The sequence below is a fragment of the Morone saxatilis genome, unplaced genomic scaffold (assembly GCF_004916995.1).
Source record: "Morone saxatilis isolate NCDOM2014 unplaced genomic scaffold, NCSU_SB_2.0 Contig18, whole genome shotgun sequence".
NCBI classification, from domain to species: Eukaryota; Metazoa; Chordata; class Actinopteri; family Moronidae; genus Morone; species Morone saxatilis.
The window spans coordinates 8,689,567-8,704,022 of NW_023339740.1; the positions used below are offsets into that span (position 1 = coordinate 8,689,567).

At 37.0% G+C, this 14,456-nt stretch overlaps 1 protein-coding gene across 2 annotated transcripts in view; it reads right to left on the bottom strand.

Moving 5' to 3' along the window:
• The window catches only part of slc2a9l2 (solute carrier family 2 member 9, like 2), an 85,350-nt gene that overhangs the window by 63,480 nt on the left and 7,414 nt on the right, over positions 1-14,456 (bottom strand). For both annotated transcript variants that reach the window (XM_035661158.1, XM_035661157.1), the window contains exons 3-5: positions 9,139-9,299; positions 5,486-5,610; positions 3,985-4,130 (exon numbers count right to left, since the gene is read on the bottom strand). In XM_035661158.1, the coding sequence (XP_035517051.1) occupies positions 3,985-4,130; positions 5,486-5,610; positions 9,139-9,299 (432 nt within the window). The remainder of the gene's footprint in view (positions 1-3,984; positions 4,131-5,485; positions 5,611-9,138; positions 9,300-14,456) is intronic.

Below are 14,456 nucleotides of genomic sequence, written 5' to 3' on the forward strand. Positions count from 1 at the left end.
AGATGTGGATGCAGTCTAGTTGTTTGTGGCTTTGGAGTGTGTTATCATATACAAACAATTACACAGACAAATACAGATGCTGTACAGGTACAGCCCCATGCTTTCTTGTCTCAGTAGGTATGCAGAAACATCTCTGGCTGTGGTTAATGCACCGGCACATCCTTACAAATCCCATTCACATAATTCACCTATACACCACAGTACAGAACATATCCACTCACTACAAATGTATTATGTTTTCATTTATGTTACTTTACTGTCCATTATTTTTTATGAGAAAACATTCCTCGTGAGCAAAGATCCAATCTGACTTTTGGTGTTTCAGTGAGCAGTTTTTTGTCACTAAAAATCTCAACTTAATTTAATGATGTTGGGAACGTTATCAGGTACTTGCATTTCTTTAGCATCAGCAGAGAACTAACATCCACAATCTTTACAATTATGATGACAAAGATTATGCTATATTCAAACCCAGATCATTTTAACCATCTTATCATCTATTTTTATTGGAAAACACAAAACAATTAGATTTTACTGGGTTTTTTTATGCATCTTGAGGGCACTTCAAACTCCTCTAAACTCTTACGTTTACTGACTGTAATTGTCACCAATTAAGCAGTTACCTCAAGCATTTATAGTTTTATTATGTATATTTATTTTTATTGTCAGTTTGGCACCCAGTGTCTTTGACTATTTTACTTCTGTTGAAAGCTTCATTACGCACCGGCCACTATCACTACTGTTTGTGTTATTTTAAACAGTAATGAAATTATGCTCACCCAAAAACAGAGAAGCAATCAACTTCCTACTATAATACAGCTCTATTATCGAGTAACTGTTTTCCAGTACAATGTACTGTATGGATCAGTAAACATTGCCAACTAACCCTATAGGAAAAGCAACAGGAACAGGAATACATGGTCACCCTTAGATAATACCTCACGTTTACGCCACAGACCACGATCCTCACACTTTCCGAACAGAATCGACTGCATGTTTTAGAAGTGGGAAAGCAGTTCAGAGGAAGTGCATTCAGTTATTATTTTTTTAATACAGTGCCAAAAGTAAGCAGTGAGCTAAAGTCAACAGAATGTGCCAGGAGTAGAGTGTTTTATATCATTGGATTTCTGTTCACATTACACAACTTAATTTGGCTTTTAAAGTATACATGCTGTAGGCTAATGTTTGTTTTCAGCCCTAAAAGATAAACTGAAAATCTAGCACATGAATAATCAAGTGTACAGATGAGGACTGGATCCCCATCATGAACATGCCTCAGCAGTAGGCCAAGTCAATGGTGGGCATTAAGGTGAGACAGATGGAAAGTGGATAACACTTCCTTGAGGGTAAACAAGGTGTGATTGAGAATTCCTGCTTATATCTTATTGATGCAAGGGGCAGATAGAACCAATCGAATATTGTGCAAGATAAAAATGTGAGTTTATTACTCAAGTGGCTGAGAAGGACATGTTGTTGATTTGGCAAAGTGCTGTCAGGCGGCCTGCACTATTAATTTGCCCAGCAAAAGAGTGATGGGAAATCATTAAGTGTAAACGGAGGAGTCTGTCTTGTTTTTTTCTCCAGTGTGAGATCAAGCTTGGATGTCAAGTTGAAATGAAACTATCACATTGTGTACTGTAGCTGTAACATTGGTGAAGTCTGCCACTCATAGATGAGGCTTTATCAGCTCTACCATCAGAAGGAGAAGTCCTTGGCAATAAAACCTAATTTACACCTTGATGTCACATGAGACAAGTATATTACCCTGTTTAGTAAAGTTTTCTTTAAATAGACTGATGTGATCTATTTTGCAACATTTTCGACAATACAGTCTCCAATATAGACATTTTGGTTTTAAGCTATGGTATTTTGATCCTATAATATTATTGCATTCTAGTGAGGTGCATAAGCATTATATATGAGACCTAGGTCAAAATAAAACTAATAATAATAACCTCTTCAAAACTTTGGTTTGCTCCCTCCCAAACACTGACACACATGAGTTTACTTGGAAATGGTTTGACCCTTTGGATTTGCCTGGAGGTACGTAACGGAAAGTATTGGTACAAAACTACTGGTAAAAACCCAATGGTCAAAGCACTTCCAGGTCACTGCTTCACACGTTGTTTAGGAAACAAACCCTGAGCAATGAAGAGGTTTATGGAGTTTTGACTTTGGAATGTAAAGAAATCAAGTCAGGGCTCGGTTCTAGGCATGGTTTTCAAATAAGTGAAAGCGGAAGAGGATACTTTGTACAAGGGGATGATGATGAATAACATACTTAAGCTTGGCGAACTTAGCTAGTTAATTTCTCTACATTTGTTGTAAATCTATCGTTAACTGCAAAGTTATGCGGAATTCTGCAGTTGGTCGTGACCAAAATTATAGGTCCAGCAAATCTTTTTTCATTGAGAATCAGGGACTAAAGTTATAAAAGTTCTGTGCTTTTGTGCAGTAATTAGTGATGCCCAGCCCCAAGAAACACACTTGGTGTTTATTGTTTTTCCAACCTCATCTGTGATGAACAGTACATTCATCAAATTCCGTGCCCGTATTATTATTGTCCAAGCTAAGTTACTGGGTCTGTGCCAGCTTTTAGACTGAGGATTAACTGAAGCTGCATGAAGTTTTAAATGTTTTTAAAGAGGAAATCATGCAAAACTTATACTGGAAATTAGCTTAATAGGTCCCCTTTGAAATCAGGGACATCAGCCCTTCTTGTTGAGTTCCTGAAGTTAAATTTTTCCTCCATATATGCACAATTAATAAATTGAAAAATATGAAAAATACTTCTATAATAATTTGTGTGACCTCAATGAAATCCTCCTTTACTCACCAGGACCTCTCTTATGGTCAAAGGTAATCATATTTATTCCAATAAGGTTATAATCTGAACGTAGTATCACTAATTATAACTTTAGTGATCAATTTCAAGGAAACCAAAAAGTAGTCTAACCTTATTGACTGGTTTAGTTTTCACTATGTATATTTTATCTGTTATCAATTGTTCACCATGGAAATATCTACAAGTGTTAATAGCACTATGGGTTTTTGGATGATAATTGTTGGTTTATTACCATATCCTGTACATTTTATTATCTAAAATTGTATTCTTTATTGTATTAGAACTCAGACTTCTGTGTGTTATGCATTTGTGGAGTTTTTTATTTGTTTTAACTCTCTTGTGACCTCAAGATTTGACCGACCCACAAAGGTTGAAATGCCACAGACTCCCCAGTCTGTGAAAATAATGAACTCCTTCAAAGGTTTATGTGTTCATGTCATGGATTTATTTTGACAGAATTTTCCAACCAGAATGAATGAGATGAACTTACAAAGGCTCAACCTTCAATCTTTCACTGTATTTACCCAGGTCCAAATGGATGTGTTCAATGTGTGAACTGCTCTTGAATAAAATAAGATCCCCATATATTGATTGTGACCCGTTGTAGCCCAGTGTAGCCCTTCCTTTAAATAAGACTTTGCACAAAATATTTTAGCAGTTGACAGATTTACACTCAACAGACAATGAGTGTACTCAAATATGACATGTGTTGCACCTGTGAGCACACCTAGCAATACTAAGCATTGCAATGTGTTAAAAAATATATTTTTTTATCTGCTGGAGTCTAGACAGTGGCAAAGAATCTCCTGACAACAACGATATCTGATACTACAACTTATGCACACAATGCATTATCATAGACATGACGGGTTCACATTTTTACTGGAAAAGCAAACTTAGACTGAAGTCATATATTCTTTCATGACATCCAAAGTCAAAAAATATTTTCCACATTCTCTTCCAGGGCTACACCCAGGCTTCAATTTGTGGTCCGAATTAGGATTTTCTGATTCAAATAAAAAAAATGCAATAATCTAAACCCCACCTTTAAAATGTCACCTCAAAAACATGTACATAGGTAACATTGCAAATACTACTTCCATATTTCCATACAATCTAAAATCTCTAACAACACTGACCTGACCCAGCAGTTCGGGCAGCCCCAGCACTTGTCCCGTGAACACTCCCAAGCAGATCAGGATGGAGTTGAACTGGCCAATGGAACCTCTGATATGTCTTGGTGTAATCTCTCCCAGGTACATGGGAAGCACACTGAGAGCTATACCTGTCAGAAAAAACAACATATTAACATCCTGCGATAGATCTTGGGATGGAAGGGACAAAAGACAGATTTAGTTTTACTGGACTCACACTGCAGGAAGGAAACGCAATGACATCACTTTTTTTATGTGATGCCACTCCCCTCACCGCAAAGTGGAAAAACAAAATGTGTGGCTGCTATATATTATATGGGCAGAGCTGTGATACCAGGAGAAAGTATCACTCCATGTTTCTTTCATCTTCAACCTTCAGCAGTCTGTCAACACTTATGTCTGAATTGTTTCTGAAACTCAATCTGTATTGTTTCCCCACAGAAATGCACAAGCACAAACAAACCAACAGCATAAAGCTCGCACCGACTGTGTTCAACATTCAGCGACATTTGAGGAATGCTGACCTGCGGTCTGTGCATTCAAAATGACCAGCACTGAGAGAACAATTAATCCTCACACAGCTTTTTGCACAGTTCAATTTCCATGGTTTAGAAATTGTAAACAAGCGACCGTGATCTGCAGTGAATGTGTTTTTTCAGGTAACACACACCAATGCTTAGCTGGAAATCGTTCCGTTCCATACAACACTCAACTAATCCAGGCAATTAAGATGTTTGCCAGCTCAAATTACCTTTAAACTCTTTCTCCAGATATCCTAGTTCTTTAAACACAAGGACGGATTTGTTAATCTTGGAATCAAAACTGTGTTCAGCATTCATATGATGTGATTTTTGGTAACTACAATTTGATCTCCCTAAATAAGATTCTGCTGGTAACATAGTGACAGGGATGAATGATGTTAAGCCCTTCCTCCGTGACTAGAGACATGCATTCAGAAGGGAAAGTTAGACCTATAATCAGTCTTGCTGATCATCAGTGCATTCAGGTTTGTCAAGTAAACTATCCTTGACATCTTCCTACAAGACTTGTCCTTTTCCTTGGGGTGGGGTTATAAACCTACATAATTTTTTTAGGATTTGCACCTCTTCTTTTCCCATCATTTTATCCCTTTTGAAGCTGCAGATGAAAATTAAAATTTCTTTCTTTTTAAGGCTGTGTTGAGCAACAAGAAGATTTGTGTTAATTTATTTTGAGGCCTTCGGTATATGGCATTCATAGGAACACACATCCAATGTTAAGCACCCACAGACACAACTTAGTTTCTAGGTAACAGGTAAGTTTCTTTGTGTAACTTTTGATCAAACTTAATAATGCAGTCCAACATGCCGTCAAGGTCTGCACTTGATTTGTCTAATTGATGTTTCTCTCTAGTGGTTTGCTCTCACACTGACTTTTGTCTCTGACTCTGTGGTGAGTGCGTATGGATACTAACATACTTCTACAGCCTTATGAATGAAACACTTACCAGAGTCAACCCCGATTATGAAGCGGCCAATGATGAGCATCTCAAAAGATTTTGCCTTTTCACCCAGGGACAGCAACAGAGCAGCTATTATGGCAAAGCTGTTATTCAGCAGCAATGTTCCCTTTCTAAATTCAAAAAGATAAAGAAAAAATATTTTAAGAAAAGAGAATGTGGTAGGAAAAAGAAAGCAAACTTCAACAGAGAACATAGGCACAGATTTAAAATGATATTTTTTATCTTTGGAGACTGAATTGTGTTTCATATTAAATTGAGAGAATAATAATAAACGTCTACGTGTAAATATGACTACTACCCTCAGGTCAGAAAGTATTATTCTAAATTAATTATGATGTGGGTGCAATGCCACCCTAAGCACACCTTTCATGAGATACTCTATCGTGCGGTCCGACAGCCTTCATTCACTTATAACAACCATGTTACGAGTTCATTACTTGGTTGGATGTTTGATGTTGCTCTAAAATGGCGGACAAATACCACTAGTACAGTGCAGGTTAATAGTAAATATATGTATTCAAGTTCAGTTTGCCTGCATGCAAGACAAAAAGTGTTTATATCTGGCTTTCATATCTATACTTCCCAGTGCCTTTTGACCTACGCTCTGCTGTGACTGCAAACCAACAAAACCTGGTAAATATTTATGACACCACTTACCACTTAAAAACAAGGCCTAAATTCCCCTGTGAAACCTTTCAAAAGTATTACATCCATCATGTTTGTTGACTGAAGATCTCTTTACTCCTTCAGATAATTCCAAAACTGTCACACAGGTTAATTTACCAAAAAGCTTCTTCTTTTTTTTTATAGTTGCTTGATGTTTGGCTATCAACGAAAACCTGTAGCTTTTAAATTGCACTGTCCAATGAAAGCATCTGAGCATGGATATAATCACTGTCATAGCGTTTGATTGTGGAGACCAATACCAACACTTCTCTGTTTAGATGAAATGGAGGGTCCAGGTAAAATTTATGTCAAGTCAAGAAAGATGCAGGTAGTGTGGTAGTAATTGTAGCAGAAAATTTCAGCTCAGTTGGTTTGTTGGAGAATATGGGAACTTTCAGATTCTCCAATAAGAGGGATCAGTTCAAAGGAAATAGTTTTGGAAAAACGCTAATCTGCTTTCTTGCCAAGAGTTAGAATTCAAATATGAATCCAGCTGCTGAAAAATATTCTCAAGAGCAAATTATGTCTCTTTTCCACCTACTGGACTGGAGTGTGGAGCAGCATCTGCTCATATGCTATATCATGGATACAGCATATCAAATGAAAGCAGAATTTAAATTTTGGTCTAGTTTTTTTTTTATTTTTTTTTTTTACTTCTGTTTAATATTCAGTTAGATTTTACACTTTGACACAGATAAAATATTTGCAGACAATCTAGGAAAAGAGTAGTTGTCCATAATTTTAATATTGCGACATAAACACATGCTGGTAATGATTCACAAATAAGCTGCGATTTTAAAAATAATTTATTTCTCAGAACACCACCATAAAATTGAATCCAAACTAAACTATCACATGTTGCTCATTACATCACTCTGGTTAGAGACTGCAGATGAAACAGATATTTGCCTGCAATCTAAGATGTTTCCTGTCGAGCATTACATAACAGTTCCACTCCCTGCTCTGCACCATTGTAGGGACCACTGAGAATCTGAAGGGAACACCAGGTCTAGGTAAACCGAGCTCTAGTGTTTGGTAAGATGCGATTGGTCTATTGGTGAGGAATTTTTGCAGGATTCTTGTGTGGGGAACAGAGTTTTCTTGTCTAATGTTAGAAGTCCAGGTAAAATGTGTTTTCCTTTTGGTTGCTGGTGGAGTGGGGCAGTTAGCAGCAGTCTGATGACCAGTCTTCTCTTCTCACACTAAAGTACTCACTTCACACTTGAGAATGTCTCAAGAGCATTCTGGGTCTGGTCTGAATTGATGGCATCTTTACTCCATACTGTCTAAGGCAGAACATTTTAATATTTGTCAAAATTAGGTTCAGGGGCAAGATTTGTTCCGAACAGGTATAACCATACAAACACAACACTTAGCGAAGGCAGTTTACACACAGTCATTTAGACATCCCAATCTGAGTAATCATATGTGCAAATGCTTCCTCATGCTTGACCAAATTTACAAAAACTAAAACTTTTACTGTATATTTTAAGTTTAGTTTTGTAAGTACACAATATTGTTTCAGTTAGTTTTCTTTTTTTCTCATTCACAGGCAAACTTTCAAGGAATCAGTTAGTCACTCTTTGAAATACTTCAGATAACTCCATGTGTCCTCATCTGCTAATATATATTCAACTCTTCTTCCTGACATCTGAATTTCAAGAAATTGTGCAAAACTACCAGCTGGCCCACAGATGTCTAGCAGAGAATAGAGGAAGAATGAATAATACATTTCAGCCTAATCAACACAGTAAGGATCGCCACCCGAGAAATCCAAGGTGAATCTTAAGGGCATCTTAATTTTCTCAAATGACTCCGAATGAAAGCTTCATAAGTCTTTCCCTGCTCAGAGAGCAACAACCTCATCATTAGTGGATAATAGATTCTTTAGAACATATATTATTTTAGAGCACTGAGGTGATTTTGTCAGTGTGTCCATGTGGGGTAGTAGGACGCAAAGCTCTGCAGCACTGCCACAAGGTACGCCGAAACCAGAGAAAATCACACTGGCAGCAAGATTTGATCTCACAGTCAAGAAAAAGTTGTAAAACCACTGCGGCTCTGCCTGAAGCACATTCTTTTTCCTCCAACAACCCCAGACATTTATGTTTGTTGAAACTACGTATGACCACTATGTCACTTTGTCTAGTAAAATTACTGAAATATTTGATCCATTAAAGGTCATTTTACATTAAGGAGAATCTATTGGCAGAAAAAGAATGTAATATAGGTACGTGAATAGCCGAGAACGCACAAACCAACCACTGGCTCTGGATAGTGTCTTTTGCATTTTTTGCAAATTTCACGGCCACAGTAGTTTCTCCTACACGCTTGAAAGGCTAAGGGAGCATTGTAGTTTCAGCCACACCATGAAAAATGAAGGTACAGTATGTCATATTGGAATGATGGTTAATCTTTGTGAGTGTTTGCACTAAGCCAAGATAATTAAAAGGGTAACCGTGTAGTGTTTCTCCTGGAAGATTTCTTTCACACATGGTAGTTAAGCACATCCAATTTGACAGGTCTACACAAGACTAGTTTTGCCAGACCATGAGTGCCAGTTTGGCCCTGACCTCTGTTGGCTGACTCTTATTTTAGAGTGAGTACAAAAAAGCTTACTACAGTTATATATCTCAAGATGAACAAACTATTATAATGATTTGGAAATACTTTCTGATTATGTCAAAATCTAACAGTGTTTTTGCTGTCAAATCAAGAGATGACAACTACAAATAATGAATATTAATTAATAATTGATGACATTTTTTGGTCAGTTTTTAGCAGCAACCTAATGTGTAATCAATGTGAAAATCAGGCTAATGTTGGTGCTACACTGAGTGACAAACAAACATTATAAATGATTGGTAAATTGGTAAATACTGTTAACGGTATGTACAATGAGATAATTGCATGATGTACACTTCTGTGTTATATGAACAAGACTTGATTGAAGCGCAAGTGAGTCAACTCACCTTCCCAGTACTCTGATGATTGAAGAGACAGACAGTGCTCCAAGAAGGCCTCCAATAGCAAATATAGACACTGTGATGGACCAGAGGAGGGTGGCTGTCTCTGCTGCAATAGGCTCCCCATATCTCTCAATCCATGTCTTATTGTAGAAAGCTTTAATGTACTGCAGTAAGAGAGACATGGGAGAAAGACACCATTTCAAATTCATCATTCAACATTTGAAAGGTAAGGGATTCCATGGCTCTCATTTTAAATAAAACTTTAACAATTTTAAAGGCAAAACATACGGTAATCTACATACCCTATACACAAAAATGTAGTTCCACTATGACAACTCAAAACACGAGACTGGAACCTGCCATTGTGCAGTACATTTACTTGTGTAAATAGGCTTCATAATCCAAACTAATCTAAAAGAGTTGCCTAGTTATAAATATAAAATATTACTGATAGAAAAGGAATACTAAATTGTCTGAGCTCATTTGCTTTTTTCAGAAATGGAGGATGATTGACTTATATCTGTCTATGTACTGTATACTGCTGTATACAGTCCCTCTGCCTGTGAAAATAGTTTTTATAGCAGGAGATCATTTTCGGCGTTTGACATTAATATAAATCGTTGTCAAATCCTGTGATGACTGTATTTCCTTAATTGCATACATTCACAATTTGCATTAACGAAGTGAATTGGTTGAAGTAATGATAGTTAGTAATGAATAGAGCTTTTGAAATTATTGTCACAAAGTACTCAAGCGTTGACTGAAGTGTCCTTAACATGATGAATGTGTCAGTTCAAAACGATGATGATGATTGATAATTTTGCGACCCATGTTGTGCTGTCTTTGTTGGCAGCTTATGGTTTCTTAAATGAAAATCGCATGAATAATTGTAGTGCCAAAGAAAGCAGTAAACTCGCAAACCAAGAGATTAAAAAATGGATGCATAGTAAAGAGCATTTCCTGTTTGTGCTTCTGTGGTGTCACTGGTAACAGCCTTTTTCTGTGTCCACTATTGGCTCAGAGTGGTAGAGCTGTCCTTGCAAGGGTCAGGCATAACAGCTGTGAATGCCTAGTTTTTTTGGCATTAGACTGAAAAGTTAACTTTATGACATTAATGTGACTTAAGAGTTCTGGAAACATAAAAAAAAGGGGGGCTCACACGCTACACTGGTTTCTACAGGGATTTCATTATGTTTCTCCCTATTTTCATAGCAATTCATGCAGCCAACTCACATGGAACAGATTAATAATTACCAAGGATCTGACTTCACTCTCTGCAAGTATACACCCTATGTCAGTACTGTATGTACTGTATGTCAGTACCCTATGTACTAAAATTTCCCTCCAATTTCCTGGATTTAAGCAAACACATATCAACTAAAATGTATTCCTATACTATAATATAATTATTTAATATACAATGACATATGATATATGTTATATTAATATAATTCATTTTATATAATATTTAATTAATGTGTTTTCATGGACAAGAAACCAGGTTACCTTACTACTTACCTACTTAAATAGACCTATAGTCTATAGTTTCAGTTTAGTTGCACTTATAAGTCAATTATTTTCTTTTTTCCATTTCTCCACTGCTGTCACAGCTTTCCCTGTATGAACTCTTCTTCAGGTACATGTGAAAAAGCTCATTAGAAACCCAGCTAAGTTCACTGGCTGGGTAAATCCAGTTTCTCTACTCCCCTACCCCAACTACAGAAAGCAGGTTTTTCACACAGGATGTTTTAAAAAACAGATAGTCACAGCAGGAAGAAAATATTTACTCTAAAACAAGTAGAAGTTTGCCAACTGTCCTATATTTATTGTCTCACAATTCCAGAGCTACAAGTTTATTATAATTTGATGACCATGCATTTTTAACACTCCTTTTAATATTCCTTTGCCAACTAGAGCTCCGCAACATTTTAAGATTGGCTCACTGTAGGAAGAAACTATTGTGGGATATTTTTTATAGAGGTTTATTAACTGTTTTGTAAATGAAGCATGGACAGTTTCTGTTTCCATTGATGATTTTGGTGAACCTTAATTTTAATATTCTTGCAGAGGGGTTGAAAGCAGATGATCTCTACATTCTGGTGTAGCTGGCAAACATACAATAAAAGATGCTTTTTTATTTATTTTGTAGGAATTTTGTAAACACAGCAGGAGCAGTGGTGGATCCCCACAGTGATGGAGAGGAGCCAGCGCCAGCTTAATGACCAGCTTGTGTTCCTAATGAGCAGGAGCTATGAAGGAGAATAAATAGCAGTTAGCTGCTCAACATACACATAAACTGAAAAATTAACTGCATAAGCTGGGCCTGTTATAGGAGCAATTCAATTAAGGAGAAATTATTTGGCTGTAGATTAGTGGAAGTTAGCTGCAGATGGGGATTTTGTGCAAACAAAAGTTAAATTAGTAAAAACAAGCCCTGTCTTTGATCATTTAAAGGTTGCAGTGGATAATGAACATTTTTACCAACTGAACTGAGAGTGTGTGTTGATGAAATACTTTATAGTAGTGTATTCTAACATCAAATTTTCAGTCTTAAACAATTCAATTATTCCCATGCATTGATGGCACATGACCAAATTGGTAAAACTGAAGAGTTGGTGAATTAGTGGATTAGTTTAAGAAATACACCTTGATTGATTTATCTGCTGGTCATGGCAGACTTTAAGCACATACTAAACCCCATATTACCCTTCAGGAATATGGCAAATATTGTTAATGTCATTACATCATTATTTATGGCTCAAACTGGTAGATTCATTTTTGAATTAATTTAACTGTGTGATAGTTTAATTCTTTTTTATTTTCTAATTTCTAAAATTGTACATTTTACTGTGTGTTGATAATTGTAAAAATCAGTCATTTAACATCAAGTGTCGCTGAACAAAGAACATCTGTGTTCACAATAAAAGTATGATTAAATAAAAGAATAAACACCTTCCTCCTGCAGCTATTGGAGTTTCCTAATATGCCTCTTAGGAGTGGGCAGGAGCCACTCGTTAACATGTCTTGAGCTACGATGCTTTTGGGAAACACCTATTAAGCCTGAGAAGGTTTGTAAAATGGATTTTAATATGATTTTAGTGTTAAGATTATTTTGGGGAAATTAGGCCCATGTTGTAAGGGATAAGGCTAAGAAAAGAGTGACTGAGAAGAAGTGAAGCTAGCAGGTTGATGGTGCAGTGTGAGAGTCAGCCATTTAGGCACAAGTAGCCTGTTTCAGTCCAAGCTGTCTGTGAAAGTGTTAGACTCAAGATGAACAGAAAATGTAGGTTGATTATCAAGGCATTAGGCAGTTTGCACACTTACAGCTTCATGAAGCTTTAACTGCCCATAAAAAGGAAATTTAGTCTGAGAGGTCTGAACAGTGTTTACACATAATAATCCACTAAACCACTTGGGGGCTGCTACACCAGGTGCTGCAGAGCAGAAATAGGTGTAATTTACAGAAACAAGCCCGTTATTGCCCCTTTTCAGAAATAATTAAAGGCCAGAAAGTTAGGGCCAAAGGAAAATGGACAGTCTTACCAAGGCCACTTGGTTTGTCAGTGGGGACATATTAGCACTGAAGTGCTAGTGATGCATTGGTTATTTGTGTTTATGACCATGGGCTGAATTCTAATAGAGGTAATCTTTTGTGAAGCTGTATTTTTCTGTTATTCACCTACTGCTGGTGATGGGTTAAGGCCAAATGGTAGATAATGGGCATTACAATGTACTGCTCTCTACTCTCCTGCACTGTAAATAATGTATATCACAGCATAAGAGAAAATCTGAACTGATCCCGATCCCTGGAGATCACGCAATTAGTCTCAGTTCCAGACCTATCTTCACAATGCTCTGCCATCCCTAGAGAAAGGTCTGCATACATTAACGTTCTGGTTTTAGGGGAAAATGTTCTCACTTGTTTAAACCAATCTCAATCGTCTGTGGATGGAATTGGTATTGTATAAGGATGCATTCTTGCAAAATTGTGTCAGGAAATTAAAATTTCCCCCGAAAGGAAAGGTAAAAATTGCTAATCCAATTTAGGGTTAGGGTAATTTGCCATTTTCAAGTTTCAAATTGCAGGTTGTTGTTTATGTTTCCTGTAGTGATGCGTCTAGCACGCTGCATTAACATGTTTAACGTTGTGAAATGGTTAAAGTTTGGTTAGGCAACAAACCTACTTGGATTTCATAAGTAAGTCAACAATGACTTTTTGTTTCACATGGGACACAGACAGCAGTCTCCTGGGTGAAAGTCCTATGTTTGTTTGACCTATCCATCCTCCACAACCTCCTCACTCTAATGTCAGTATTCGATGACCTGGGAATGAGAACAGGCTGGAAATAGTCAGCCAATGGCTGACGTACCAACAGCCTACTTTCTGTGAGCTACAAAATTATCGATGAGACTCACAGGTCGGAGCACCCAGGTTTCCTCTCTTTTCCTTTCATCACTTACTCAAGTCACCTCACCAATCATGGCTGGCATTGTGATGCCTGGTTTGCTCAACTCATACACACAAGACCTAATTAAAAGAAGATCCCCACTGCATTGTTCTCTCACAGTTCAATTAAAGTAGTGGTAAAGGTTTTTTTTTAAAGACGGTTTTCTAGACAGTATGTCTTACTGTGGAAACACACAATAAACAGTGTGGTATAATGAATCAATACACTGTAAAACCCTCCAGTTTCACACATTCAAGAAGAATCCCAGTGTAGCGTATCTTTTCCCGGTTAACTTCTTGACTGCCATTTAAAGTATTAAAGGCTTTAGAGACCCAATCTCTGTGTGACACTGTGACCTTCCTTCATTTTCATTTTCATCAAGTCAAATTAGCTTTCAAAAATGTGAGACTAATACCAGCCAGGATTAAAAAAAACAATTAAAAAAAGAAGCAAAATTAAATAACCCGATGCCCCTAACTTTTTCCTTAAACCAGTCCAACAAACCAGTGATGACAGGGTTATATAATGTCTTATAATAATTATATTATTCAAATGGTTAATTATTTCTAGTATGTTGGCATTATAGTCTGTATAAACGTACAGTTCCAGTGCCAACACAAGTTCCTAGTACTGAACCAATTCCATTGAAGAATTCCAAGTACTTGGAATTCTTATGTTTTTACTTCAATGTGAGACTGTTAGGGGCAAATGGGGTCCCATATGAGGACAACATTTTAGCCAAAGTTAGAACAGTTTTGGTTGTTTCACATGAGAGATTACTGTGTTTTTTGTTTTTGGCTGGGGAGCATGTCTATGTTCCCTGGGTCCTATGTTCCCCGCTTTGTATGGGCCCGGGGAACCCTAACCCTAACC